We start from the raw sequence: 26,792 nt of genomic DNA, 5'->3' as shown, positions 1-26,792 counted from the left end.
GTTCTTTTGATTGCAGTTCAGGCTTAGCAGAGTACAGTACATCTCACCACAGAATGAATAAGTGAGCTCAGTTCTGCAGCTGCTATTGAATGATGATGTTGGAGCATGCCTTGGCTTATCAGTGAAGGCTGCCTAATGTATTCCACCCAGCCTACCTGAGTGTGCTCTGCAGCAACAAACCAAATTAACTGTTTTTCTACCTAGTGTATGAATGATTTCGGCGGTTAAGGAGGGTGCTTTGTTTCTCAGTATTGTAGTAAGCCATGCCAGAGCATGCACTGGCCATTTCTTGCATGTTTCTGTTGCTTTCTACAGCCCAGAAAATGCTCCAGGAGCTTGCCACAGCACAGTTTGGCCAGGCAGCTCATGAGCAGAGTGTGGCTCATTAGCTTGACATTCATTAGTTTCTAAAAGCCTTCAGAATCAGATTTGGAGGCATGAGGAAGAAATTTACAGTCTATCCTACCAATGTGACAGAATGATCCTAGTCAAAAAAAAAAAAAAAGAAAAGAAAAAAAGGCCCTCTCTGGACCTTTCTAAGGGATTTTATTGTTTAGTTGTTGTTTTTCAAGATGCCTCAAACTATGTGGCTTTGTGTTTGTCTGTTATCTTCAACTCGGTCCTCCCACAAAAAGTCAAATATCTGCTTTTACTGAATTATTAACAACAATGGATGGAGCTTACGTATCAATGAAAATTATGAACGTTTCCCAAGGCAGTTGATTTAAATGGAGTTAAATTTAGTGGAAGCTTCTATTGGTGTAATGAATGCTCATTACAGAGCCTAATGTGCTTTAAGGGCTTGATAACCTTCTCAGTAGGGGAATGAGGCTGCTGTTTTCCAGCAGAGGCACAGATGCTGTAGGGTGGCACTGCTGTCACTGCAACTGTATCCCATTGTTAGGCTGGAGTGTTTCTCTTTAACCTTGTGTGTTTTTTCCTCTTCAGAAGACCACCTCCCAGCTGGCTTCCCAACCATTGACATGGGCCCGCAGCTGAAGGTGGTGGAAAAGGCCCGCACAGCCACGATGCTCTGTGCTGCCAGTGGTAACCCTGATCCCGAAATCTCCTGGTTCAAGGACTTCCTGCCCGTCGACACCGCCACCAGCAATGGGCGAATTAAGCAACTCCGCTCGGGTAAGGTAGCGAAGCAAGTAAGCCTTCCCAGCCTCCTCACTCTTCCTCCCTTTTCTCTTTACATGCTGCTGTTATATTTTCTCTGAAATGCAATTCTAAACCCAAATGTCAGTTTGCTGTGGGCTTGTTTTTTTTTATGATGTACAAACAGTTTTTGGAGCTGATCCTCTCTGGCAGGATATTGTGGCTTGGTAAAATGTCTGTTAGAGTGGACATGCCTTTTGGAGCATCACCTGGATATCTTCTTTGGTAGACTGTCTTGATATTGCCCCAAATCCTTTGTAGGCTCAGACATTTCACTACCAACTCAGTGGGTCTCAGGTGTTTTTAATAGGAGCATAGTGCAAATCAGGATAATGAGATACTGGTTGAGATTTTACAATCACTGGTCATGTGCAACTTTACTCCTTACACAGACTCTGCAAGACAATGCTCTGCTTTCCGTTGAGCTCATCGCCGTCCTTACTATGTGACACCACAAGCATAAAGAAAAATCCAAAAAGCAGCAATTCTGTGAATTTCAAAGGAAGGTGGACACAGTTTTGAAACACACCATTTCTTTTTGATTCTTTTCTGCGACAAGCCAAATACTAGCTTTTGAAATACAGATGGTTATTTCTTGGGAGTGGCTAAGAATGCACTCATTTTAGCAAGGAATTCTTGTTTTTCTACTGCACTGTTCAGTCTCCCAGGACTGTAAGGCCCATTAGAGAATTAAAGGAAATAAAACAATTGCTTTATTCACTGATGAAGTGGAGCTCCACAGTGTGAATTAGAGTGGCTGTTTAACAAGACAATGCACAACTACACAGCAGCTTTAGTCTGGATGAAAAAGCCCCCAGTGCCCTACACAAAGTGTAGAAGAGACCAGAGCTGGAACAACTTTGGTCTGGAGGGGTCTCATGCTTAAATATGAAGCATGGTTAAATATGAATTGCTTGGCCACGATTATCTTTGGGCACTCAAAAGCTATTTGTTACGAGTGCTGCTGCCAGGGAATCACCATCTTCTAACCAAGGTGAACATCTTGGAATGTTTCTCCATAGCAGGAGCCTTCTGCATACATTTGATGATGCTTGGATGATAAGTAGGTTTGTACTTGGAGGAGTGGGTAAGTGAGACATCACTCTCAGCAAAAATAGAACCCAGCCTGACACTCCTGATCCCACCTTGATGTACCAGTGAATGCTAATTATACTAATGCATTTATAGTTTATGAAATTTCCCAGTGACCTTTAGCTTATCTCCCCCACAGCATGGTTTAATCTTGATCTGTTTGTGCTGGAAGAAAATATCACACTTGTTAATTATTCTGAGAAGCTTTAGGAAGCAGCAATAGGAAAGTGCACATGGTTGTGTTTCACTTCGTAGCTGACTAAATCAGCATCAGAAATTACCATAAATGAGCAGCAAGGCAGCCTCTGATGCACTTGCTGTACGTTCTCCAGCCTCCTTTTCACAGGCACTTGGCTGCCTCTTTACCAGCTGCTTCACAAGTTTGGTGAGATAGAAAGTTTAAAAACAAACTAGTAAAGCCTGTCACAGTGTCCAAGTTTTGATTCCTATTCGCTGTTCTTCAGCAGCATCTTAATTGAATATTTCACCTGGGATTCAAACTCTAGAGCTGGCTGCTTGTGGAAGACACAGTAATTACCAAGGGAGGTGTCAAGGGAACCTTTTAGAAATCAATGAGCAACACACATCCTCAGACTCAAAAAAGAAATTGATTAGCTCTCTAATGTAGTATGGGAAGTTTCTACAGTTCAGTGCAAGAGACTTCCAAATACGAGTTTAAAGTTTTGTTTTCAGGGATCTGGTGATATGATGCCAAGATTGACCAAGGCTCTACTCCACCCTTGCATGAGTGGGGAGCATGAAGTTTGCAGCTTCTCATGGGCCAGATTCAACCCCTGTTTGCATTTGTGGGTTTTTTCCTGTATTTGTGATGGACATAAGGTAGAACTGCACTTTGAAGTGCCTGAGTCCCACTTAGGTGACTGCAGCACCCTTTATGAGCAATGTGATGGCTTGGGCAGTTTCCCATTCATTCTGCAAGGTGTTAATAGAGCTCTCCAGCCCTACACCATAGTTGGGCAGAGTTGCTTTTCAAAGAAAAGAGTATTTAAATAGATACCTCATTATATGGTAGAGTTTAATACTTTGCAAAGTCTCTGCTCCATTAAGATCATATCTTATACTCAGGCTGCATATCTGCATGAATGTCAGTTTATACTATCTCAATCTAAATATACACTCATTTAATTTCGTTTAATTAAAACCCAATAAAAGCGAGACAGATGTAATATAGTTAAAATAGCTGCAGCACATTGTGAGCCCAATACTGTGTATATAGTGTCCGACCTTCAATGAGTACATAATAGATTAATATTCACACGTACGAAATATAGGTCACCAAGGTCAAAGCAGCTTTGGAGTCTGATGTAGAGAGGGGGTTGAGGGATGATTCTGTTTCTTCGGGCTCCTAGTGTGGTATAAATAGTTAGGGATAAAGAAGCAGCCTGTTTGGGAAAGGTGCTCTCTTCTGACACTCACAGTTATGTGGGCTGGCAGTGCTCAGGGGGCTTCAGGCAGGTCTTTGAACTGGCATGCAGTCAGATCATGTGCCCCAGGGGGCTCTGAAGATCAGTTTCTAGAGTTCTGTTCATCTTCTGTCAAGGTACTAGAGTTTGTGGTTTAAGAAATCCAAGCCACCATCGTAGGCTTCTTTATTGCCAGCAAACTGGTGTCTTTGTCAGGAGCAAATGGACAGTTTATAAATCTGCCTTGTATCCTACTCCCCCTCATTTAGTAATTGTATCTATATATGTGCATATGCACTTTTCCTATTACACCTTTTGACAGCATAACTCTCTATTTGGAGGGCTTTTTAACTATTTCTTACAATTGCTTAGGTTTTTCTTCCCAATTAAAGCTTAATTCTATTTTAAGTCCAGTTCTTGGGTAGTTTTGCAAGTAAATGGTAGGCTAACAACTATAGAGATGAGAACACAAATAAATACAGGGTTTCATCTCTATTTTTCTAGATCAAGGCAAAAGCAAGGTCTCTGACTCATGCTGGTTGTAGCAAATTCTCCCTTGTTCATCTTGCTAATACTTCCCACGTCTTGTGGGGAGGCTGCTGTTCTGAAAGTGCAGTGACTCAGGACAACTCCCTGTTCTCCCCCGGGGTGTGTAGCTTCACTCATTGCCTCTCAGTCAGTGACACAGGATCTAAGGCCAGCTCTGGGCTGAGAAACCTCCCCAGCATGCTAACACATTTAAAATTTGTTTGGCTGAACTGATTTTAAAACTGTCCAGGCTCTGTAGTATTGCAAGTGATGACACACATGAGTTCTGGCAGCCAGAGTCAATGCACCTCTAACCATGTTTTAAAATCAGTTAATGATGCGGTGGAAGTTCTCTCAGTATAGATCAGATTGTGCTGATGCTTTACAGTTCTTCTGTACAGATTCGTGGATCAGAACCTCCTAAAGGACTTCAAAGCAACTCAGGTGGAATTCATACTCTCAAAGCTCTTGAATGTCTCCAGTGATTTTCATAGCTGAAGAACTGCTCTTCTGCCTTGCTCTTCAGAAAACCTATGAACAAAATGTCAAGTTAGAATAAATAGCTATTCTGACTGTTAACATAAGTTTTTGCCACGTAAGCAAACAACAGAAATTCAGAAAGCATTATCTTTCATCTAATAGAGAACTTGGTATTACAAAAAGTATCATTCTCTTTTAATCACTTTCAATTAACTTAGTTACAGAACCATGCCCTAGATCCTAGTGCGACTTTCAGACAATTAACTGCAAGTAAAGTATTAGAGAGGACTGTGCAGGTGCCTCTAACACAGAAGCAGTGGGAGCTGGCTCACCATATCACCTTGCTGCATTTGGGCTCTCAGAGTTACCAGCAAGCATTTTCATTTAGGCTTGATCCTATCAGTAGGAACACTACTTACTTGGAAGCAAAAGGAATACCCAACATGCACAGAGCTAACATGCAGAAAGAGGTGGTGCCTCTTTGTCCCAATGAAGTGGCCATGGTGCCCACATTCTCCTTCACTGGTAATACCCAGCAGTCAGTATCCAGCAGATGTTCAGCTCTTAGCAAGGTACAACTTCGAGTCCAGATATCAGATAGGCATTGACTTGGGACAAGATGTAAGGACAGCATAAAAGCATGGAGATAGGGTGGTTTTATCCAAAAGGATCAGGGAACCCACACAAGATGGATGCTCTCTCAGAAAGGACTGAGTGGAAAAGAGTTGAAGCAATATAGTGGCCAACAACAGCCAGTTGACACCTGAAATTTTGCCTCCTGGAAGAACCTCACTGCACACCTGGGTGTTGCTGTGTGAGGTGCACACAGCAACTGTGGAGTACCTTCAGACTGCCAGTGGCATCTGGTGGCAAATAGTCTTTCAATTCTGAAAAGAAATTCCCTATAACCTATGCTAGGAAGTAGCCAAAAGCACTGTCAGAGTTCTCTGTGATTCAGTGTTGCACTGCTCTAGTGCTCAGTTGCAGCTAGCACGAGCCTTGGTTTCTCTGCTGATGTTGCTTTGGAGTGATTTTTTGGTGGTTTAGGTTCCTACAAGGAAGTGGTATGTCAGTAAGCCTGTGGTAAGTTTGTCAGCAGAGTGAAGTCCCTCCTCCAACAGAACTTCTCCACACTGGGAAATACTGACACAAATAACCCCAGGGGGTTTTCCAGTGTATCATGCTATGTTTTTCCTTGCTTTGGGTGTCTGACTGGATGCTTCCAGTACACGGAGAATATCAGGGCCAGCACTCATTCCTGACTGAGGTGAATGTGGGGAGTGTTTCTCCGTGTCTGGTATCACTCTCCTTCACTGGTACACTCCCTATCACTGGTACACTCTCCTTCCTTACAAGTGTTTCAGACCTTTCAAACACAAGGATTTGGGTTTGAAGTTTGATCTTGGGGTGCCTTTTGCATAAAGCAGCCTGGTGATCACAGGGCACAATTTGGCCTCAGTAACCATTTGAGTGATGGCATCTTCATCACTTGATGGACTCTCTTACGTTGGCACTCTGTGGCCTGTGTGCTGTGATTTGTCCCTTTGAGGGACACCTTAAAAAGGACAGCAGCCAGAGATGAATCATCATATGATGTGAAGAATAAAGGGAAACTTCAGTTTGTTCCTTCTGGATGAGGAAATTTGGGGTTCATCTGAAAAGCCTTGTGCACACTCTGTAAACGGTGTCCTCTGAAAAGTGAATGTCTTAACTTTGCAAAGGTGAGAAACATGGAGTAAACACTGCAGTAAATACAGCAAGCCTCTGTGTTGCTCTCACAAGGGTTGGATTGCATTCGGAAGCCAGGAGGATTGGGATTTAACTCATGAAAGAAATTAGCTGGCCACATTTAACATTTTGGGGAATCTGCTTCAAGTATGCAGTTGCTTCTAGAGCTCTGTACAGACAATTGCATAATGTAGAAAGGGTTGAGCCTCTGCAGGGAGTAGATAAAAAGATTTCCTGCAAATCTTTTCAGTTCCAGGACAGAGCAGCAAACCCTATTTCAGCAGATGAGAGATAAGGAAGTAATGTTTTCGGCCCCTTGGGCTTGTACTCAAAGTCGTTGCACCATTCCCATGGGAAGTGACACGTGGTGGTGATGCTTTTCTTAACTCTGAAAATGGGAAGGAATGGGGTGGGGTGAGGGACACACAATACACCAGAGCTGGAGTGCCCTAGACCAAATAGGGCAAAACTATCACTTGGCAAACTTTCCAAACAGGCAAAGAGAAATAACCCTGTTTTCCATGGCTGTGCTATTCCATGCAAATATCTCTGGGTATAATTTTTCTGTTAAGGGTAGCAGTAGTTACTGAGATACATAAGTAAGCAGCAAATTATTATTCCAAGAGTGAGATTACCCGCAACTTCAGGCTTTGCAAGATTTTTCCTGATGCTTCAGTCATCTCTGCATAGAAGGCATCAGAAAATATAACAAGACATAAAGTTAAAATAGGATAATGTCATCTTGGCAGAGGAAAATGCTAAAATGAGTAGTTTGAGTTGCTCTCCTGCTTCAAAAAAAGGGACTCTGCCTAAAGGAAGGGTAGTTAGAAGAGAAAAAGAATAAGTATAAATATTGTAATTACTTTTTAAGAGGCAAGTTAAATGTGCTTAAAATATGCCTTCTTTGTATTTACAGAAATTCTTTTCTGTCTTTCTTTCCCATTGGGTGATCATTGTTGTGGATAATGGAATGAGCTGTAAATCTGAGATACACGACACTCTTGTATGCATACTGGTATTTATTAATCAATACACTGAACATGATTTGACACACTGTGTCCTGTTTAACCCTATTTTTCTGTCTGTTTAAACTCCTCAGTTTTCTTTGGTAAGTGCTTGGTATTCAGATCCTACAAATCTGCATAAAACCAACACATACCATGAACTGCCTACAGATTAAATTTGCATGAATCTCTCCCTTATACTAACAGCCTTCATATGTGCAAATTAAGACCAAGGGGACAAAAGTGGGGATGAGAAGGGTTCCCTGCCAATTTGCCCAGCTGGAGCTTCTCCATCATGCTTCAGTATTGATTGTACACTGAACTCAAGACACTGACCAGAGGAGCCTCCACTTGCTAAATACCTTGACCTCATAAAATGAACCTTTAAAGATTATTGCAACAGGATAATTTAACCTTACTCCCAGAGAAGCCCTCCTTATAAGATACTCTTCATTACAGCATGTAAAATTATCTCCAGTGCCTTATAAAGAGGGTAGGGATTCCTTTCTTCTGCTAACGTCCAAATTAGACAGGAACAACAGAGGTCTGGCTAGCGTGCCATTGTTACATTACCAGAAACCACTTCATTTCCAAATATTTCTCTATGTAAAGTTAATTCTGCATGACACCAATTTCTTTGCCAGAGGGAACCCAATGCAAGAGTTATGTGAATGTGGAGAATGACTCAAAACTGATTTATTATATTTTCCTCTTAGTTTAATGTCTTTAAGCGAGCAGATTTTGTCCCACTGGTCATTCTAACCTCAAAGCCAAATTGCACCGAGTGCCCGCAACCATGTGCTTTCCACCTGTCCTGCCCAGCACACGCACAGTCACACAGCCCCAGGACACCCCCTCCTTGTTCTGTACGAGGAATGAAGGGGCACTGCACCATCTCCCCAAAGTGTCCTCCATCTCAACTGCTTGAACAGTGGTGTGGGTGAATGCAAGTGGTGAGGCCAGCCAGCAGTGCCACCTTGGCAGCTTAGTTTGGCCCCTGTTCATGAGGGTGGGGGTTTTAATGGCAAGATGCAGGGCTGGATGCTGCACTCCTGAAAGCAATAAGCTTTACTAACCTCCTGAGAGTGTCACTCTGACTTTTATTGCACATCAGTTTCTTTTTGTTTATTCCTGTCGCGCTAATACAAATTCTAGCTTAAAAAAAACTTTCTGCTTTTTAGTTATAATTTTCTTCCTTTCCTCTTTGTACTAATGCTTCTCTCTAATCTTATTTGCATTCAAATTACCTCACCAGGTGGTACACCGATCAGAGGTAAGAATGCTGAAATGTGCCTCCAGTTGTCACGTCACTCCATCTCCTGTCTGCCTTGTCCCTTCTCCTCCGGTGTTTCTCATCTCCAGCTTTTACTCTCAGCCCTAACTCTGCCAGTGCTCTCGCTCATCTGCACTCTCCCACTAGTGTGTTTATTTCAGTTGGGTTTCAGCGTGATTTCTTGTAGAACCATCCATTGCAATTTTGCACTGTCAAAAGGGGGTTATTCAACGGAAAGTTTGCAAAAGTTTGGGAAATGCTCCCAGGCCTCCACCACAGGAGAGTTGACATCTCTTGCAGCTCCTGAAAGTCTCTGTACTTCCCACACAGTTGTGACCTTCTGAGGTCTTGTGTCTCGGGGGTTTTAGATGGATTGCTTTGGTGTAAGTGTATGGAGGTAACATTTTCACAAGAGAATAGTCAAATTCATCTGTGCTGCTGCTGATGGTCATGAAACTAAATGGAAGGAGAAAAATCCTTGAAAGGTTGGGCAAATGTGACTCTGGGATAAGAGGCACCTTTGTGTTCCTTGTGTTTCTCTTTTAAGTGCACTCACCCTCAAATGTGATGGCATAGTGGAGAACCACTGACCCAGACCCCCCTTTCTGAGCTGGACATCCTGATGTTGTTTTGCGTCATTAAGGTTTGTTTTAAATGGATAAATCAGAAGCATGTCTGGCGGTTTAAGCCCTCATTAATTAAACCCAGCCCTGCTTTGACAGCCCAGCCCAGTCTGGTGCACAGTCCCTGTAGTAGTTTTCACAGCCTGTGTGCACCAGTAATGACTTTACAATTGGAGTGTTGTTTTTTTCTAGCCTAAACACTCAAATCTGTCTCTTTAGATTAACTTTAGCGTGTTAATCAGCGTTATGTGCTATGGCCCTCCTGAATTCTCTTGTGATTTTGGTTACCCCTCTTGATTGACCTCTGGATTTCTTGACAGAATGACTACTACCTATAAATCAACACAACCTCGTTCGTTCAGTTTTCCCCTTGTCCCTTTTCCTCGCCCTTTTCCCTGAATCACTGCTGGAAGTTAATAATCTTACTCTTGGAACTGGTTCTGTTGCTGGGGGTTAATGTTTTCAGCTCCTCTTAAGTGATTTTAGACTAAATGTGAATTGGTGTTTGATACCTATTTGCATTAAGTTGCCTTTGTAGCAAATCTGGGTCAGGGAAGAAGACTGCAAACCTTATTTTTGTATGAATGGGCTTACGTATCTGTCATTCCTCCCTTTGGAACACTGGAGATTGACAGCTGTGATGTTACAAACTCCTTAAAACTATTTCTTCATCTCCTATTTCTACTGCAAATGCTAAAATGAAGTGACAGATGGAATGCTAACTCGCCATCCGCTCTGAGCTCCCGGCCGAGCACGCTGAGTGTGCAGCCATCCCAGGGCCTCCCCGCACGCTTTGCTGCATGCCCGTCCTAGCTGATGACATTAGTGACTCAGCACCAGAACCACATGGATGCTCCATACGTCCTGCTTGGGAACCGATGGCATCTCTGTGAAAAGAACCATCCATTTCATAAAACATAAGTTTCCCGCACCCCCACCCCCTCCCCACCCCCGTTTGAGTCCTGTTGAGGTATTTTAAGAGTGTTCTTGACATTATTTAAAATATATGTGTCCTGTTTGAATGTCAAATATGACATTTCTGTGAGAGCAAACAGAAGCCACGTGCTGCTCTCTGGCTTCTCCTAGAGGATTTCTGTCAGCCTGATGCCTTTTATTTAAAATGGAGGTCATTGAATTTCTAAAGATAACGACAGATTAGATGAAAGTGCTTTTATGATGGTGAGGTTGTGTCCATGTAGAAGTGACTGTTCTGCCATGTTCTATACCCAGCTGCACTCTTGTTCCTCATTAAGGTAAGTTTGATGCTTTGGAATCCATTAATTTGGTCTGAAAGGAAGGGTGAACTAATTACTCTGAATGAACCCTTTTGGTAATAATGTTTGGGGGGAAGGGGTGGTTTTGGTGTGATTTCATTGCTGCTGTGACTGTATCACTAGGAGTTGTGTGTCTGGAGTTCTTGGGATGGTATCCAAGACATTTCTGTCAAAGCAGCGGCAAACCCACCTGGAGGGAACAGCATGTGGTTAGAGAGAGGATGACCTGAGATATTCTACCAGGCACCCCTCCGAACATGAAGAGATTTTTATCTTTAAACAAACTCTTTTGACCTTACCCACACATATTTGGTCCTTTCTGTCCAAGACATCTGTGGCTTCCCGTAAATGGGAGGAACTCCCATCCATAATTCAGAATTTCCATTTGTAGCTTCACTCTTTACTCCTCTGGGACTGCCCCAGATAGTAATTTAATCTTGAAATCACTGTTTGTTCATCTGAAAGACACAGAGCTGGCAAATGCCTGTCAGATTAGGCAAGAGCTGGCTTCTTAAGGTGACCCACAGATAGTATCAGCAAATCCATGTTTAAGCAAGTTATATTTTGAAAGTAGAATGTAAGATGTTAATTTCCAGCATTTCTCTGCAATTTAACTCACTCAACCCTTTGTGAAACTTGGCTGCATTTTCCCACTCTGGGCTGTAAGAGAGAGGAGAATGCAGCTGTGTTTCTAGTGGGTGCTGGACTGAGCAGGCACTAGATTGGATACACATGAGGAGGTAAAGAAATATCATCATCTCAGGCATTATCCCTTTCCAGTCAGATTTGTTTGTTACTTTTCTGTCACCACAGGAAATATCAGAGGTTCCTATACATAAGAGTATTTCTTCCTTGCAGACGTCAGCGTAGCAGAGGTCTGTCTGAATTAACTTTAGATCAGCTCACTTGGGTGTCAGAAGCTGTCTGGGAAGCCAGGTAAACACCCGCACCGACTTCTGTATAGCTGTAGCTAAACCTTTTCCAGTCCCAAGTGAACTGGTTTAAATATAGCTCCATTATTTCAACGCTATCCTGCGAGCTGGAGCGTAAAGCTATCCAAAGAGATTAGAGCAAGCTAAAAGAATTTTGCTGTCTCTTTTTGAGGATGTGTTTGTACATTTGGTTGTACTTTGTGTATTATAGGATTTTCTTCCTGTTTCTTGAGCTTTTCCAGTCACCAAAAGAAAGCAAAAGAAAAACAATTTTAAAATGAGATCTGCTTGCAGGAGAAGTGTCAGGGGGAGGCTGGGTGGGGTAGTGCCTGGAAATGCTTGTAATACCATTTTTCTTACTGTCACATTTAGATTGACTCATGTCCCTTTAGAAGTACACAAAGGTGTTACTGTGCTTTTGACAGTGCTGTAGTTTTGCTTCTGAGGCAGAGTCCCCCGAGATTCCCTGTACCTGCTAGTGAGGGATCAGAGCATCCTGAAACTCTAAGAGGAGGCCTCACGCTACCGAGAATATTGGGCCTCCTTTCCTCCCTCTCTGCCTGAGTCCAGCTCCTGGCAGCAGTCAGGTACTATCAGCAGCTGCCTCTGGTGCTCAGAAGAGTGATTTCTCAGCAGTGCTGCCATCCAGAACAGGCCCCTTGTATGCCAATCCCCATCCTCGCAGGCATAATAACCATAATGAACACTAACAATGAGAATACATTTGTAGTTACCTTGTTTTGCATATTTGGCAGTGCCAATAGCTTGTGGAGGCTAGGTACAATCCTGTAGAACAGCTGGGAGATGCTGCTGTTATAAATTACCAAAAATAGTGAATATGGGACATACTTATTTTCATTTTTAGTGACTCTCACATGGTTTGGTGTTTTTTCACAGCTCCCACAGCAAGTGTTTGTTATCTCGGGCAGCAGCCAGGATGTCAGAGTCCAACTCTCCCATTGTCAGGGCTTCATGCTGTTTCTTTGTCCACCATATTCACATTTATGAGTCCTTATTTGGTCTGGGATTGTCTCTGACCCTACTGCACAGCTCTCTGGATTTTATTAGAGAAATTCTCCTTCCCTAGGAGCAATGTTTAGCAAAAGGGATTGAGACCCACATCTGAGCACTTGTTGAAGAGGGAACTGGCTGAAGAGGGTGCTAAGAATAGTGCTGGAGGAGAAGTCAGGTAGTATTTTTGTGAAGGAAGCTGATAGGAAGCAGGGGGAAATAAAAGGGAGGGTTTTAGGGTAGCCATGTGCTCTAGTGTGCAGGTGGGCTAAATTTGCCTCTTTGCTGAAGGACCCTGGTCAGGTAGCCGGCTTCATTGCATCTGCATTGCAAGTCCTTTCCTTAGATTAGCGCTGTGTCTGCAGCCTGGCTCCTCTGATTCTTGGGTGCTTAGAGGAGTATTTAGTTCCATGTCTGATTTTATAACCCGGGCAAAAAGTCAGTCCCCCAGTTGTGAGCCCAGAGGACTGAGGATGTGGATGCTCTGGTAGAGAAAAAGAGCTGTTCCCGCTGCTGGGGATGGAGCTCCAACCTGAATTGATACAGAAAAGCGTTGCCCTAGGAGCTCTGGTGTTTGGCTCTGTGTGGTGCTCTCTGGCAGAAGAGAGCACAAGCTCCCAGTAAGCTACGGAGCAGGATTTCAGAGAGACCAATTTGTATGGCAGCTCAGAGCCTTTTACATTTGCGTTGTCACCTGGAGAAGAGAGTGACAAGCCCTTCATGGCACAGCAGCACCCAGCACTGCCAAAAATTGTCCCTTATCAGGATCTGCCTTCCCTGTGCTTTCTCTGTGCAGGGCATTTTTAAAATGCTTCTTTTAACCACTGTCACTGCAACTAATGATTCTGCCTGAACACAAGTATATTTGAATAGATAGGTATCTTGGAAAGCTGCTAACGGGGCTGTTGTCTGTGCCGAAGTTAAAGAGCAAAGGAAAAGCTAGAAGAGAAAAGGGAGAGGCTGAAAAGGAGATACCAGCACAGAGTAAAGAGGAATAAGGAATATAAAGTAAGGAGTGCTTGTCAGTCAGCAGGGCTGACTCCTGCCCTCAGCCCTAGAAAACTCTGCCTTGTCACTGTTCTCCCTGGCATGAGAGAGCAATCAGGGTTTTTTTCTCAGGAGCTGTCAGCTTTCTGATAAGCTGTGTTATCAGGAGCAGGTCTGAGGCACAAGCAAGACTGACATGACACAGCAGTGTGGTGAGGAATTGTTCCCCTCTTCCTCTGGAGCCCTGCTGCAGAGGAGCAGAAGGGTTCAAGTGGTGCTCAGCAGGACAGGTTTCACTGTGATGTGCATGTGCTGCTGCAGAGTCCCCCAAGCTCCCAAGCAAGCCCTTCACTGCTCCTCTGTGTGCTTGTATCATGTCCTGGTGGTAGATGGTCCTCATGCATCCACCGAAGTTCTGCTGTCTGATTGCACGTCAGGACTCAGCCACACAAATGGGAACAAGGCACCTGGCACAGGAGCACTCGGGGAGTCCATGTGAGAAGTCTGCAGTAACATCCTGTGTGAACAAGACCTCACTCAGCAACTTACGCAACATAAATCCCAAAGTAATGAATAAAAGTAAATCAGCCTTTCTAGCCCTGGTTTGCAGAGGCGCAGAAGATTATGAGATGCTGACAGGGCTAGGAATAGAAATCAGATCCTTTGCACTTGTCAAGGCAAAGAATTCACTGTGCTTTTGAGTGTCTTTGGATGCAGCTTCCATGAATTTCAGAGAAACATGCTACTCAGAACTCAGCTCTTAGCTTTCCTGTACTCCATGTGTCCTGTCCAGCCTAGACATGAACCCTCCAAGAGATGATGTCTTTCTTTCTCTGGGATCACTGAACTAGGGCTGAGAGCATTTCAAAGGAAGTTTTTTCCCAAGTCTCAGATGCATGTTTGTCTCCAGCTTTCTGATTCCAGAAATGTCTGAGCTTTTTAACTTTATTCATAAATCTTTGTACTCTGAGACACCCTACACTTTCCTGGATCCATCACTTAGTTGTAGGTTGTCCTTCAAGAAAGCATCCACAGCCCCGCTGACTGCAATCAGTTTACCATGATCCTTCCAGTTTCTGCTGGCTGTCAGTTAATGCTGCAGGATCTGTATGTTTGTCTAACAATGATTTATTGCAGGACCTATTTTCTTTCTGTTCCGTATGAAAGGTTTGTGTTAACTTCCTTCTGCTCTGGGTTCTTGTCTTCCTCCTGACACACCATAATTTGAATAGTTGTGCCAACCCAGACAAACCCAGAGTCCCTTGCCCAATGTCCCTGAGCAGTTTGTAGGCAGTTGCTGACATGTTGCATGTTTATAGTATCATTCTAGAAATTGGTCCGTGTTGACAGGCAATAACAGCATTTCTTTTGAAACTCCCCTCATTTTCTTCATTCTCTTTTTTCTTTCCATTATTGAGGTCCCTGAAGATGAAAACACAGTTTGATTGACGTTTAAAGAGGCATGGTGATCACGAGTATAAAGGGTAAAAAAATACCAGTGATATGTATTAAATGGCTAAAAGGGTCATATGTTTATGGCAGAATTATCTAGGGATCTTACTTTTTTTCTAGGCAGACACTACTATCACTTGAAGCTGGCTCTGCTTCCAGCCCAGCCAGTTGGGTTTTTTATTAAGCTTGGGTATATTTTGCAACAGACAGCTTTTCACAGACAAGCTTGATGGAAGCACTTGGAATGAGCTCTACAGCACATGCATGCCCAAGGAATGATGAGCAGAAATTACAAAGGGGGGTAATATATTGTGAGTTCCAAGAAAATCTTCCTGACAGAGAGCATAACCAGGCAGTGGCATCAATTCCTTGAGGAAGTGGTGAAAGACCTATCACTTGGCACATTTAAAATGGAATTGGACACAAGACAAGTACATTTAGAACAGGGAACTATCTTGCCCTGGCCCCTAGGGATGCACAAGGTAACTTAATAGGTCTTTTCCATTTCCAGATTCTCTGATTCTCTGTATCTTGTCAATGCTGGCAAACTTTGTCCTGCTCCACTGCCTATCATGCTGCTGTCTGCTTGAAGATGTTTTTCCCAGACAGGATGTAGAAATTCACTGTTTTTCCTTGAATCAAGCAGCAGAGTTCTGTAGGCTTCAGCCTGCGGATGTCCAGAGTGTGCTGTGGCCAGGCAAGCTGGCAGGTCCTTTCGTTAGTAGGTAGAAAGATTTTTGCAAACGAGCTTTCCCTGTCTAGCTGAAGCCTCATTTCCAACACTAATGCAACAATAGGGAGGGCTCTGTACATCATTTTTATTATATGGCAGAACCCAGGGAAGTTCATTTTTCCCCATGACATATAGGCTTATGCTACAGTCTCAATTTATCCTTCTAAATAATGTAGGTGGCAGTGGTTGATTCACATTAGTTTTTCTTCTGTTCTGATGATAAGAAAAACTGAGTTTGACCTCTGCAGCTTGAACCAGCAAGAAGGGAGAAGGCAATTTCACCAGCTATTCTCAGTGCAGCTCTCAGTGGTCATTTTCAACTGTGGCGGGCAGAAATGAGTTCAGATCATTACAAGCAAAGGGGTTAACATTTTTTAGTTTGGTATGTGGTTTGTGAGCAGAGTTCCCTTCTTGCAGGCAATACTAACCAGCAGAATCTGAGCACTTGGAGGCACTTAAAAAATTATTCCCACAATGCCTGGGGAAAGCAGGCTGAGCAGCAGCCACTTCAGTGTCTGGCCAGAGGCCACACACTCCTGCAGTGCCAGGTTGCTGTCAAATGCATCCTTCTTCTTTCTTTCTCTGCATCTTCATCTTTTAGTCTGCATATGGAGCCCAGTTAAGGGAGTTTAGATGTGACCAGTTGTGCAGTCATCTGTGCTGGGCACGAATTTGGATGAAAGGCCAGGTTGCCTGGCTGAGTGCTGCTGGACACCAGTGGAATATGCTGAGTAGATTGAGAGAAAACCAGCTTTAGACCATTGCTCACTTCCACATCACTGTGGAAGGTACTGTGCAGGTTCCCCATGTAAATTGCTACTCTGTGTGCCCTCACAATTACTGCCATTATTTACATGAGGCCTCATGCATTTGGCACTTTGGGGATGGGATCAGATCATATCCCAAGGAGTGTGCAGCCTGGGATAAACAGCTATTCCTGACCCTAAGCTGGGGGAGCAGGCACTGCTGGAACAAAGGGAGGGTGGCCTTCACACAAGCACCGTGCAGCCACGTGGGTGTATTGCGTTGGTGGGTATCTTTCATGTCTCAGACTAACTTTCTAATGTTTTTGTATTGTACATGATGAAATCTGAAAAAATACGGAGAGCATTAACATGGAAAAAAGTTGACGAAAGGCAAAGTGTTTTCTCAAAAAGAGCTGTCTTTTTGAGACATCACCAAGGAAGAGTGCTGAGGTGGGAAGGATGGGACTCTGCTGATTTCTGCAGGAAGGTCATAATTTGTTGAGTGTTTGCTAGGCTTTGTGTGGATCAGATAAGAAACAGCTACAGTTAAGTGTGCTTTGTGCTTGCCTGTTTTGATTGAAGACTTATTGAAGGTCCTTTTATTAGGCAGGAGTCTCATATGAAGCTGTAATTAATATGTGTGTATGTGTATGTTTTCTTCCTTTATTGAAGAAAAAAATAGAAGTGGTTGGGATGGTTAGAAATAAATCTGTAGTTTTTTCCCTGTGCGTTAGAAAAATAATAATTATCAATTTCACAAGTTTCTAACAGCAGACTGGGTGCCTTTGGCTGCATGCTGGTATCTTATGGGTCCAGGGAACATCATGAAATATTTATCCAGGAGGATACCCTAAAAGTGTGGGGCATGACCTTCCTTTTCAGAGGCTGTTGGTCTGATTACCAGATTTGCCATAACCTGAATTGTCTGTTTCATCTTGTTTGTGTACAGGAGCTCTGCAAATAGAGAACAGTGAGGAGTCAGACCAAGGCAAATATGAATGTGTTGCAACCAACAGTGCAGGAACCCGCTACTCTGCCCCAGCCAACCTTTATGTTCGAGGTAAGAGCAGCTTCCACCCAAGGAGGTCATTCTCCTCCTTCCTAAAATCTCTATGATTTTCAGTGAAAGGAGAACGTTCCCTGTCTTCTGCCCTGATTACACTGTGGATTGTGTGATGGGGCCTTTTGTTCAAAAACCAGCAAATTAAGTTCAATGATATCTTCGATCTACGTTGTGTTTGACTCACAAAGCAAATCTGTTTTTGCTGTTTATATGGTGTTATGTAAAATACTGAAACATGAGCAGAATGGGAATTCCTTTCTCTCTTGAGCTCCTTAACTTCTGTGTCATAGTTATCTTGATTGGGATCAAGGTGTGGCTTAGTGGTTTCAGTATAAACTAACCTTTGGTAAAGTAGTCTAAAACTGGTCATGCTCTGACCAGCCAGAGGTGCTCAGCTATACTGAGCCAATATTTAGGCCTCTGCTTTGGAATGTGTACCTTTAAAAACAGAACAGTTTTTTGAAGTTGTCCTAATCCATCTTATATGCATCAATGATTGAGCCTCAGGGTATTAATGGCTCACACTGGGAACCTGCTGGAAATTAGCCACAATTCATGTAAGGCAATTTTTCTAATGGTTATGCTATGTTGCCAATTTAAAACTGTTTTCAACATACCAAAATAACTAGGTTTTATATTAGGATAGTCTCCTGGCAGTTTTGTTGCTCTATATTGAAGGTGTTTGAATTAGCTTGGAGAGAAGCAAGTGCTAAATTCCCTGTACACTTTCTGTTAATTTCAGCAAGAAAAAAAGCATGCTGCTTCATACGAAACTCTGTAGAACCAGTCATTGGTCAGGAACCCCTGGGAAATGTAGTTATGGGTTTTCTCAAGAAAAGAAAGAACATTCTTGTGCTGGTGCTTATTAGGAAGTTAGAACCAGATTTTATTTCCATATAGTAAATCAACAGACTAATAATAAAATCTCATATTCATTTCTTCCTTCCTCTGATTTAAAGAAAGAAAATGCAGTCTTAAGGCTGTATATGCATAGGTTAGTATGGAAAGAGGACATGAGAATGATAAAGTCTTCTCATGCTGTGTGTTTGCTTCTAGGGGTGGCTTCTGGCATTGTTTTTGTTGCTTATTATGGGGGACTGCTTTTTTATTTTGCAGCCTAATTTGGATTATAAGAGTCTTTGGAAGACTGAAGTATCCAATTAAGCATATTCAGAAGATGAAGCTATATCTATGCAGTGGAATCACTCATTTCACTCTCACAATGTATTTATGGATGATTTTAAATTCCCTGTTTTCTTGCAATTTCATTTTCCAGGCAAGCTGTACTAAAACTCATCCCAGACTGACCCTTTGCTCTCTGAGAGAAAGGATTCTAGTTACCAGGTTGGCTGTTCTTGCGTAGGTTTGTGTGGATATCCACCTGTATTGCTGCAGTATTTGGGATGCTTTTGCTTCCTGTGACATACTCAGACTGTCAATGTTCTGTTTTCTATAGACATGTGGCTGAAAAAGGCACAAAAGCTTCAAGAGGTAGAAAAGCCTCTTCTTAACAACTTACGATTTCTTACTAATGAACGCTCTTTGTTTAGCAAATGAATCCCGGAGGACTGAGGAGTGTTCTGGATTTTACACTTGGCTTAGTGTAAATGAACCTTACAAGGTTCATTTGCCTTGTTGGGGCTAAGCATGGGCTGTAGGTGGTCTGCACATGTGAGAGCATCCTCACGTTCACCAACAAAAGCATGTTCTTTGACATGTGTTTGCTGTTAACTGTCAATTTTTTTACACATAAATGTTTGGAACAAGCCTTTTTCTGGCACATAATCTTTACAATGTGAATCTCCAACTTACATGATCCTGATAAAGTCTTTCTGTATATTTAAGACATGACATCCCATAAATTATGATGATGCTATCAGATGATATTTCCTGTGCGTACTAGGTCCTAGATGGTATTTTGCTTACAGTTTCTGATAGCAAATGTTCTACAAAAAAACAGGTCTTATTGTTACTACATTAGTTAAATAGTTCAAAAAGTTACTCAAGCCGAGAACAGTATATTATTTCTTTAATGCAAGGAAAGAAATAGAAATATCTTACTTTCTCAGGTCTGGGTTGCAGGATAGAAATCCCTGATTTTTTCTTTTTGTGATGGTCCTACAGTATTGTCATTAGACACATCAGTGACTTGTAGTAGGATCTTTAGAAAGTGCCTGCATGTTTACTAGAGGGGACATTAATTAATGCTAAATTACAGTGGAAATTAAGTCTGTGGGCTACACTGCCAATGTTTGGTGGTTTTATAATGATTGACCTCATGAATACCCAAGCAGTTGTCCACTTCCTTGGGAAGCATGGCTGAGTGCTGAGCAGCAGCACTAATTTCCAGTCTGTGTAGTTCTTGGGACTGCTTTTGCCTGCTCTCATTTACAGCCTATTGCTTTTCTAATAGTTCAAATGTTTGTTTGTCTCTTGACTCTTGGGATTTATGTTTTTGATCATATTCTCCCCTTTCCTAGCCTCCCAGGTAATCCTTTGTGAGTGGGCTGTGTTGGAAAGCACAGGCTCATTAGCATCTTTATACTTTTCATGCTAACAAAGGAAGAGACTGGGTGCTGAGAAGGAGTATCTGGGCACTGCTCAGGGCTTTCTATATCAATGGAAAAACAGGAGGAGGAAGTAGCAGGCTACACCAGTGTCTTGTCTCTGTAAATCCTTTAGAGCCAGCACTTCTGCACAGATGGACTTCATTAAAAGTTAAAACATTTCCACACCAGGGATTTGTAAAGGAAAATGGATGCATTTTCCTTGGAGCTATTATTTTCATCTTACTAAGTGTGCTGGAAAGCAGTCCTCCTAAGCCTTCTGCTTCTGGACTGATGGGTCTATCTGGCTGCTGCTGCTGAGCTGGGAAGGGGCTGGAATCAGCACTGGGAGCTGACTGCCTCCCACTGCTGGAGGGTGGCCCAAAACATCCAGACCATCACAGGAGCAAGAACAGGGTGAAAGCAAGAGCAGGAGCATGCCAGGGCAAGGTGGCTTTCTGGACCATAGCAGGGGCTTTGAAGGGAGCACAGTGGCGTATTCCTACCCAAGCTTTTAACCGCAAGCATGTTTGCCAGTGCTGGTCTGGTTCTGGATGTTATCATTACCACTATGAAGAAACAATCATCCCTTTGTGGTCCATGGTTACATCTACCACAGTATATTGTAGCAATGATTAGATTTGGGACTTGATGGTGCTGCAGGGAGAAGGGAAGGGAATAGAAACATGGAAGATGTGATTCCTCTAATCCAGAGAGTTTGCTGTCTAATTTAGCAGCAAAAGATCCAAGATGTTGATTCAAGATATTTAAGAAATTGATTAAAGAGTAGAAGGCAGATTGGACGTAGTATTGAAAAAAAACAGTTGATGTCATTTTGTCATGCTCTCTGGGAATATAGTGTAATTGCACTCATTCAGCTATACTATTGGGTTTGTAGGAACACATTTCACTTTTCATTTGCCTACAGCTTTCAGGGACATCTGCACCAAGAGAAGAATTTTCACAGGTCTTGTCCTACAAAGTGCCTGGGAAGATGGTGGCCCGTGTGGTGCACCCCACATTAGATGCACTGTTATTTTCCTCTTTCCCTGTATAAAGGGGTTTTCTACTCTTTCCTGTCTCTACACACGAAGCAGATGAGTAGGAAGACTGCATGTAAGAATACACTGTGAATTCACTACAAGTGTTCCCAGTGCTGCTTGCAGCAGTGAGCAATGCCAGTCCTATTAGAATAGTACTTACAGGAGCCCTGGCTGCATACTTGACATCAAATGAGAAATCTGCTGCCCACTTTTCTCTTTTTAAATGCTGCTTTTCAGGCCTTCAAGGCACATTCCAGTGGGGCAAGTGCAGTGAGTTCTCTAGCCCAAAGTGCTACACATACTGTAGAGAAGGAGCTGCACAGCTACTTTAAAACAAAAGTAAATAAATTTAAAAGTGAATTATCTGCTTTGTCCCCAAATTGCAAGCTAGTAAATCAGACTGCAGTAAATAGAAATGGCATTACTACAAAAACCTTTGTTTCTTGATCTGCTTTTTGAAAGGCTAGGCTAGTATTTCATTTGGCAGTAGGGAACCCTGCTTGGAGTCTGCAATTTTATTTGCCAAATTTCACCAAGGAGCCATCACCCAAAATGAAGTTTGGATTGCTGCTCTGTCCCTAGCAGCAATTCTCTGGCCTCTGCAGGGTTTTACCCTTGAGAACTTGGCAGTAGCTGAGGCTCAGACACGGAGGGAGCTCACTGAAATGGCTACTTTTGGCTATATGATACTTACTGCAGCAGGGACCTTGTGTAAATAATAATAATTCTGAATGACTGACATGGGCCTGGAGCAAGAAGACTTGACGCCTTTAAAAAGAACATTTTCTGCTTATGTAATATTAAAGCAGCTAAAATAGCAACAGCAGTCAAAGCTCAAGGCTATCGCCAGGAGAAGAGTAAAAGCTGAGGACAGTGGTTGAACAGTCAGCAACCAAAACTGGAGATGTCTGAAAAATAGCTAAATAACAAGGGAATCCGTTTGTTTACAGCCCAGCTGTATGCACACTTCTGGCAATGTGCTCCGTTAAACCTGCCTCTCCTCAGGGTTGATGAGGGTGACAATACTTCACCGGAGAGGGGCACTGCCAGTGCTTGAGGGCCTGGCAGTGATCAAGACAAGCAGAGACCGGAGATTGTGAGGGAGACGCCTGGATGACAGGAAACACGAAGCAGCAGTTGAATCAGACTGGATGACCCTGCCTGCTGCCCATCAGAAGCAGCAAAGGCAGGCTGCGATAGAGGCCGCAGAGCGGAGCCCTCAGCAGCTGCCACGTGGCCGAGGGGGCCGCGGCTCTGAAGGGCCACCATGTCCTTGTGTCCCTGCACAGTCCTGACCTCAGAGTAACACTGCAGTGCAGCAGAGACCAGTGACGCTGCTGAAGGAAGTGCACTCCTGTTTATGGGATTTCAGTACTTTTAATTTCATTTCCTCTGCCCCCGGGTGCTTCTCCAGGCTGAAGCTGTGGCCGTGCTGCTGTGACCCACGTCGGAGTGTGGGCAGGTGCTCTTGGCTGGTTGTGAGCAGGCTGGGGCCAGCACAGCTGGGGCTGTGCCACACATGACACCGGCACTGTGGCTCGTGGTGCTGTCAGCTTCAGAGCCAGAGAAGCACAGGGCGGCTTCTGACAAGTTTTCTCCTCCCCAAATATTACTGTGAATATTTTTGTCGTATTTTCTCCTGGCAAGGAAGTGTGTTCACTATCAGTGTGTTTCTGTGAGCATTCTACTATGCTGTAATGATCATGGTTTAATAAATAATAGTCCTTTGTCCTTCAGCTAGCACATTCCATCTAAAGATTCCAATGTGCTTTGTAGAACTCAACTAAATAAGCTTAACAATTTTGTTCCTTGCAAAGTCCTTTGATGGTTCAAAGTGCATTGCAAGGCTCAAGTCTTATTATTTGTAAAATGACCTTTATGGAAAATAGAAGGAGAATGACTGGTGGCTCAGTATATGATAATGCAACACAGAAATGAACTTGAAAGCCTCCTTCCCCTCCTCCCCACGACCTGCACAGACATCTGTGGAACAATTAGGCCTGCATATCTGTGCCAACTAAATGTCCATTTCCTCCTCTTCCATATCCACTTGCACAAAGGACTAAGAAATACATCTCTGGTGCTCTGAGATTTCTGCCCATAATTGAATTCATGCATGCATGTGTGTGCACTATGAATGGGGAAAGGATGGTCGGGCACCCTGAGCATCCTGTCTGTTTCTCTAGGATGGAATATACTCATCACTGTGGCATGAGAGCATTGTTCATCTGATATAATGGAAGGTTGTCTTATTCTCATGTAATCTGGCGTAAAAAAGACAATCTGTCCTTTTGTTCCGCTATACCACTAAAAGCTGTAAAGGACAAAATTTGATTTATGTGGAATCCTTGAGACACAAGATGTGCTTTTGGAGATAAGCAGGAACAGGTTCATCCCCCTCTGGGTTTTTGTTAACCTCTCTGTCTTTTGGATTCCAAAGTGTATGGGTTGGCCTTTATATTAATGCCTTGCATAGCGCCAGAGGGTTTTCACACAGGACAGATGCGGGCAGTTCCAGTAGAATTGCAATACCACTTGGGATAATGAACTTTCTTGATGCTTTCAGGGAACTATTAGCTTCCCACTTGGAAAAGCTTTGGAAATGTGTTCCTTTGTCTGAGCTGGTGATCTAAACTCTTAGACCTGTGCATTCATATTCTGGCCACGGCCCCCTGCCTTGGTTCAGGTCACTAATGACCAAGACTATTCAAAAGCAGAGCCTCCCATAAATCCAAATTCATTCTTTCTGCAACAAGCTGCTCTGGTTGGAGTATTGCTGCTGCTTCACAGACAAGCACATCTGTGGCAGAGTAAAAGCCAAATTCAGTCGTCATAGGAATTTCTGCCTGTAGATCATGAGAGCCATCTGACAGTCAGGACTGGCAGACATGTGTCTGATATGGCCTTGCTCTTTGCTTCTTTGCTGTTTCAGCTTGGATCTCAAATGGAGCCCTGTTTCTACTTTCTAGAGTTTGCTATCCTCTGATGGCTTCTCTGCTGTGACTTGACTTGCACTTAGACTGGCATGTTCAGCTTAGGTGCCAGGCAGCTCAGGTTCGTGAGGATGCAGTAGCATGCCTAGTGAGCCATGGTGTTCTGCACAGGGGATACTCTGGGTAACCCCAGGCTTAAATCCTCTGCCTCTATCCCTGCATGGTGGAGAGGCAGATGTTATTTACCATCACTGCTCAGTCATTTGTTCTGTAAAAGAGCCGAGAAGCCATTGATAAAACATGCTTTTTACCTTAGGGTAAAAATGGGTAGAGAACTGGAAATAAGGGATCATGTGAATGGAACCTGTAAGGAGATGAAACTTACAATTTACCATTTATCAGGTTTATCTCAGATAAAGCAGCAGCTGTTTAAGCCTCAACTAAGGGAAGAGCAGAGAGAACTTTCTGCCCTCTTGCTTTACAGCTGTTCCAAAATAGCCTGCTACTGGTTTTTATTGCTAATAAACCACTAATATGAAATGAGATTAAGAGATAATCCAGCAATTAATGACAAATAGCAGGTACTAAACTTGTTCTGTTTGACAAACCAGAAAGTTATCTGTTTGAATTAGTCTGTTTCACATGTGTCTCCTTACCTTTCCAGCTCTAATCTGAAGTGTCAACACCTGTTGAAAGTCACTGCTGGAGCCTACTCCTGTCCATGCCCACTGATGCAGTATGATCCCTGCCAGATTCCCCAGAACAAAGCTGCTGGCTGTCCCCCAGCTGGAGCAGCACCCCTCACTTTGCCCCCAGGCAGGCCAAGTAGCACCACAGTGAGTCCCCTTGGTCTGGCCAGGGTCTCTCAACCCCCAAGGAGAGGGGGTGGCTCTGGGGTCTTCAGCAGCAAGAACAGGTATTCCTGTAGCTGTTCCAGCATCATCCCTCAGTCTCACGCCCTTCACCAGCCTCTTGCCCTTCAGTCTCACAGTCCCAGTGGGTGCAGTGGGTAGGTCCACGCTGGCAGCACTTGGAGTTTGTGTTGCCCTATTGCAATGTTAGTGCTGCTTTCCAGAAATGCAGCCTTCCACAAGCACAGCTGGTTTGCCAGAAGCACTGTCCTTCCTGAGCAAGGGCAGGAAACAAATTCTCCCTGTTGGGAAGAGCTGAGCAGGAGGCAGGAGCCCCTCATTGCCTTCTGAAGCCATGCAGATGTGATACGCTCCATTAGATTAGGAAATAAAGTGCTGGCTTGGGAGCAGCAATAAAGAGGTTCCCTCCCATCAAGGGTCTCACAGGATCAAATGAGCCTTATGCTAAGGTTTTGTAGAGCAAGAGGTAAATCCCTTTCCTAAAGCAGGATGGAGGAAACCTGGACTTCAAGCTTATGACTGTGTTAAAGATGTCTTGGTGGGGCTCCTCACTGGATGTGGCCTTCACAGGCCAGTTAAGCTCTGAGTTGACTAGTTCAAGTTCCTTTGTATCAGCTCAATTGAAAAATATGTAAATAAGTGTTTTGCTGTTCTCCAGCAAACTCCATTACACTCCATAGGTCACTGTGGTAGCTGTTATTGGTAGCTTGTTGCCTTGCCTGTACTGTGTCAGTGTTGGTTAAAATCCTGTCCTCTGATTGCTGGAAATGGCTTACTGTACTCTTGCACTGTATAATGCCACATGCTGTTCTCTAATTTGCAGTGTTTCTGCTGGAAAGCAAATTCCTTCCCCCACCTTCTCCTTCCCCCATCAAAAATGTGACTCATAAGCAGTCTTTAACTATCAAATCCATTTGTGTATTCTCTCAGCGAGGGTTCGATTACAGCTGGTATGCCACAGATCTGTAGCTGCAGTGAGGTCACTCCTGCTAGAGAAATGAGATCTCCTTTGTCTATAAGGAAAATGCAACTAACCTTCTGCTGTCTCTCCCGCAGGAACAAAAACTGGGACCTGCTCAATTCTCTGGGTGTTTTTGTCCTTCTGATTTCTTGTCCATCTCTCACTTGCAGCTCAATGTGCCAATAAGGCTCTCAAAACTGAGCCCAGCTGAGACTGCATGTGTCTGTCACTTGCCTAATACCTCTCTGCTGCATTTAGCTCTTTGTTTGGAGAGGGGGAACAGCTCTTCATGGTAGAAGATTTTTTGATTCACCACTTGGAGCATTTCTTTCATATTTTATAAAATTCGGATTTCCATGTGCGGTCTTCCCAGTGTGTGGTCAATGGGTTTAAAGTGCCTTTACCATCTTCTCTGTAGCTGGAGTGGGTGTATGGGAGCACATGTGTAATGGCTGGAGTCCTTTGCTCTGTGTGTGTGAGTGTTCTGCACATGTAAACGTGTCTGTGTGTCCATCATCTGGCCCAGAGCAGGGCCGTCCCCGGAGCACCCTCCACATGGGGATGTGTGGGATGTGCGGTCCCCTCTGCCCTGCCAACAGGAGTGGTGAGTGGGTCAGGGAGGCAGAGGGGCCAGGCCTGCTCTGGGCCAGAGCAGTGCGAGTGTGGCCTCTCTTGTCCCTGCCGTGGAGTGGTGTGTGCGTGGTGGGAAGTCATGGCTGACCTCTGTAGTCTTGTCTTGTCGTTTCAGTGGTGTGCGGACAGATGAAGCTTGGCCTGTTTTTACTCTCTGTGTTTTTCCTTGTCTTTTTTTATTCCCTCCTCATCTTCATCGCACTCTGCCATCAAACAAAACAAACTTTCATCTCTCAGATCAGCGAGAAGGTTGGTCCTTTTCACTTCTTATCCATCTACAGTACACCACGTCA

The 26,792-nt window shown here is 43.7% G+C and overlaps 1 protein-coding gene across 3 annotated transcripts in view; it reads left to right on the top strand.

The window, feature by feature from the left end:
* The window catches only part of PTPRF (protein tyrosine phosphatase receptor type F), a 376,830-nt gene that overhangs the window by 268,643 nt on the left and 81,395 nt on the right, over positions 1-26,792 (top strand). For all 3 annotated transcript variants that reach the window (XM_041421648.1, XM_041421647.1, XM_041421649.1), the window contains exons 6-7: positions 949-1,137; positions 17,398-17,508. In XM_041421648.1, coding sequence (XP_041277582.1) covers positions 949-1,137; positions 17,398-17,508 — 300 coding nt within the window. The remainder of the gene's footprint in view (positions 1-948; positions 1,138-17,397; positions 17,509-26,792) is intronic.

Source organism: Onychostruthus taczanowskii, unplaced genomic scaffold, assembly GCF_017590055.1.
Source record: "Onychostruthus taczanowskii isolate IOZ18803 unplaced genomic scaffold, ASM1759005v1 scaffold7, whole genome shotgun sequence".
NCBI classification, from domain to species: domain Eukaryota; kingdom Metazoa; phylum Chordata; class Aves; order Passeriformes; family Passeridae; genus Onychostruthus; species Onychostruthus taczanowskii.
This window is presented reverse-complemented; position numbering and strand designations above follow the sequence as displayed.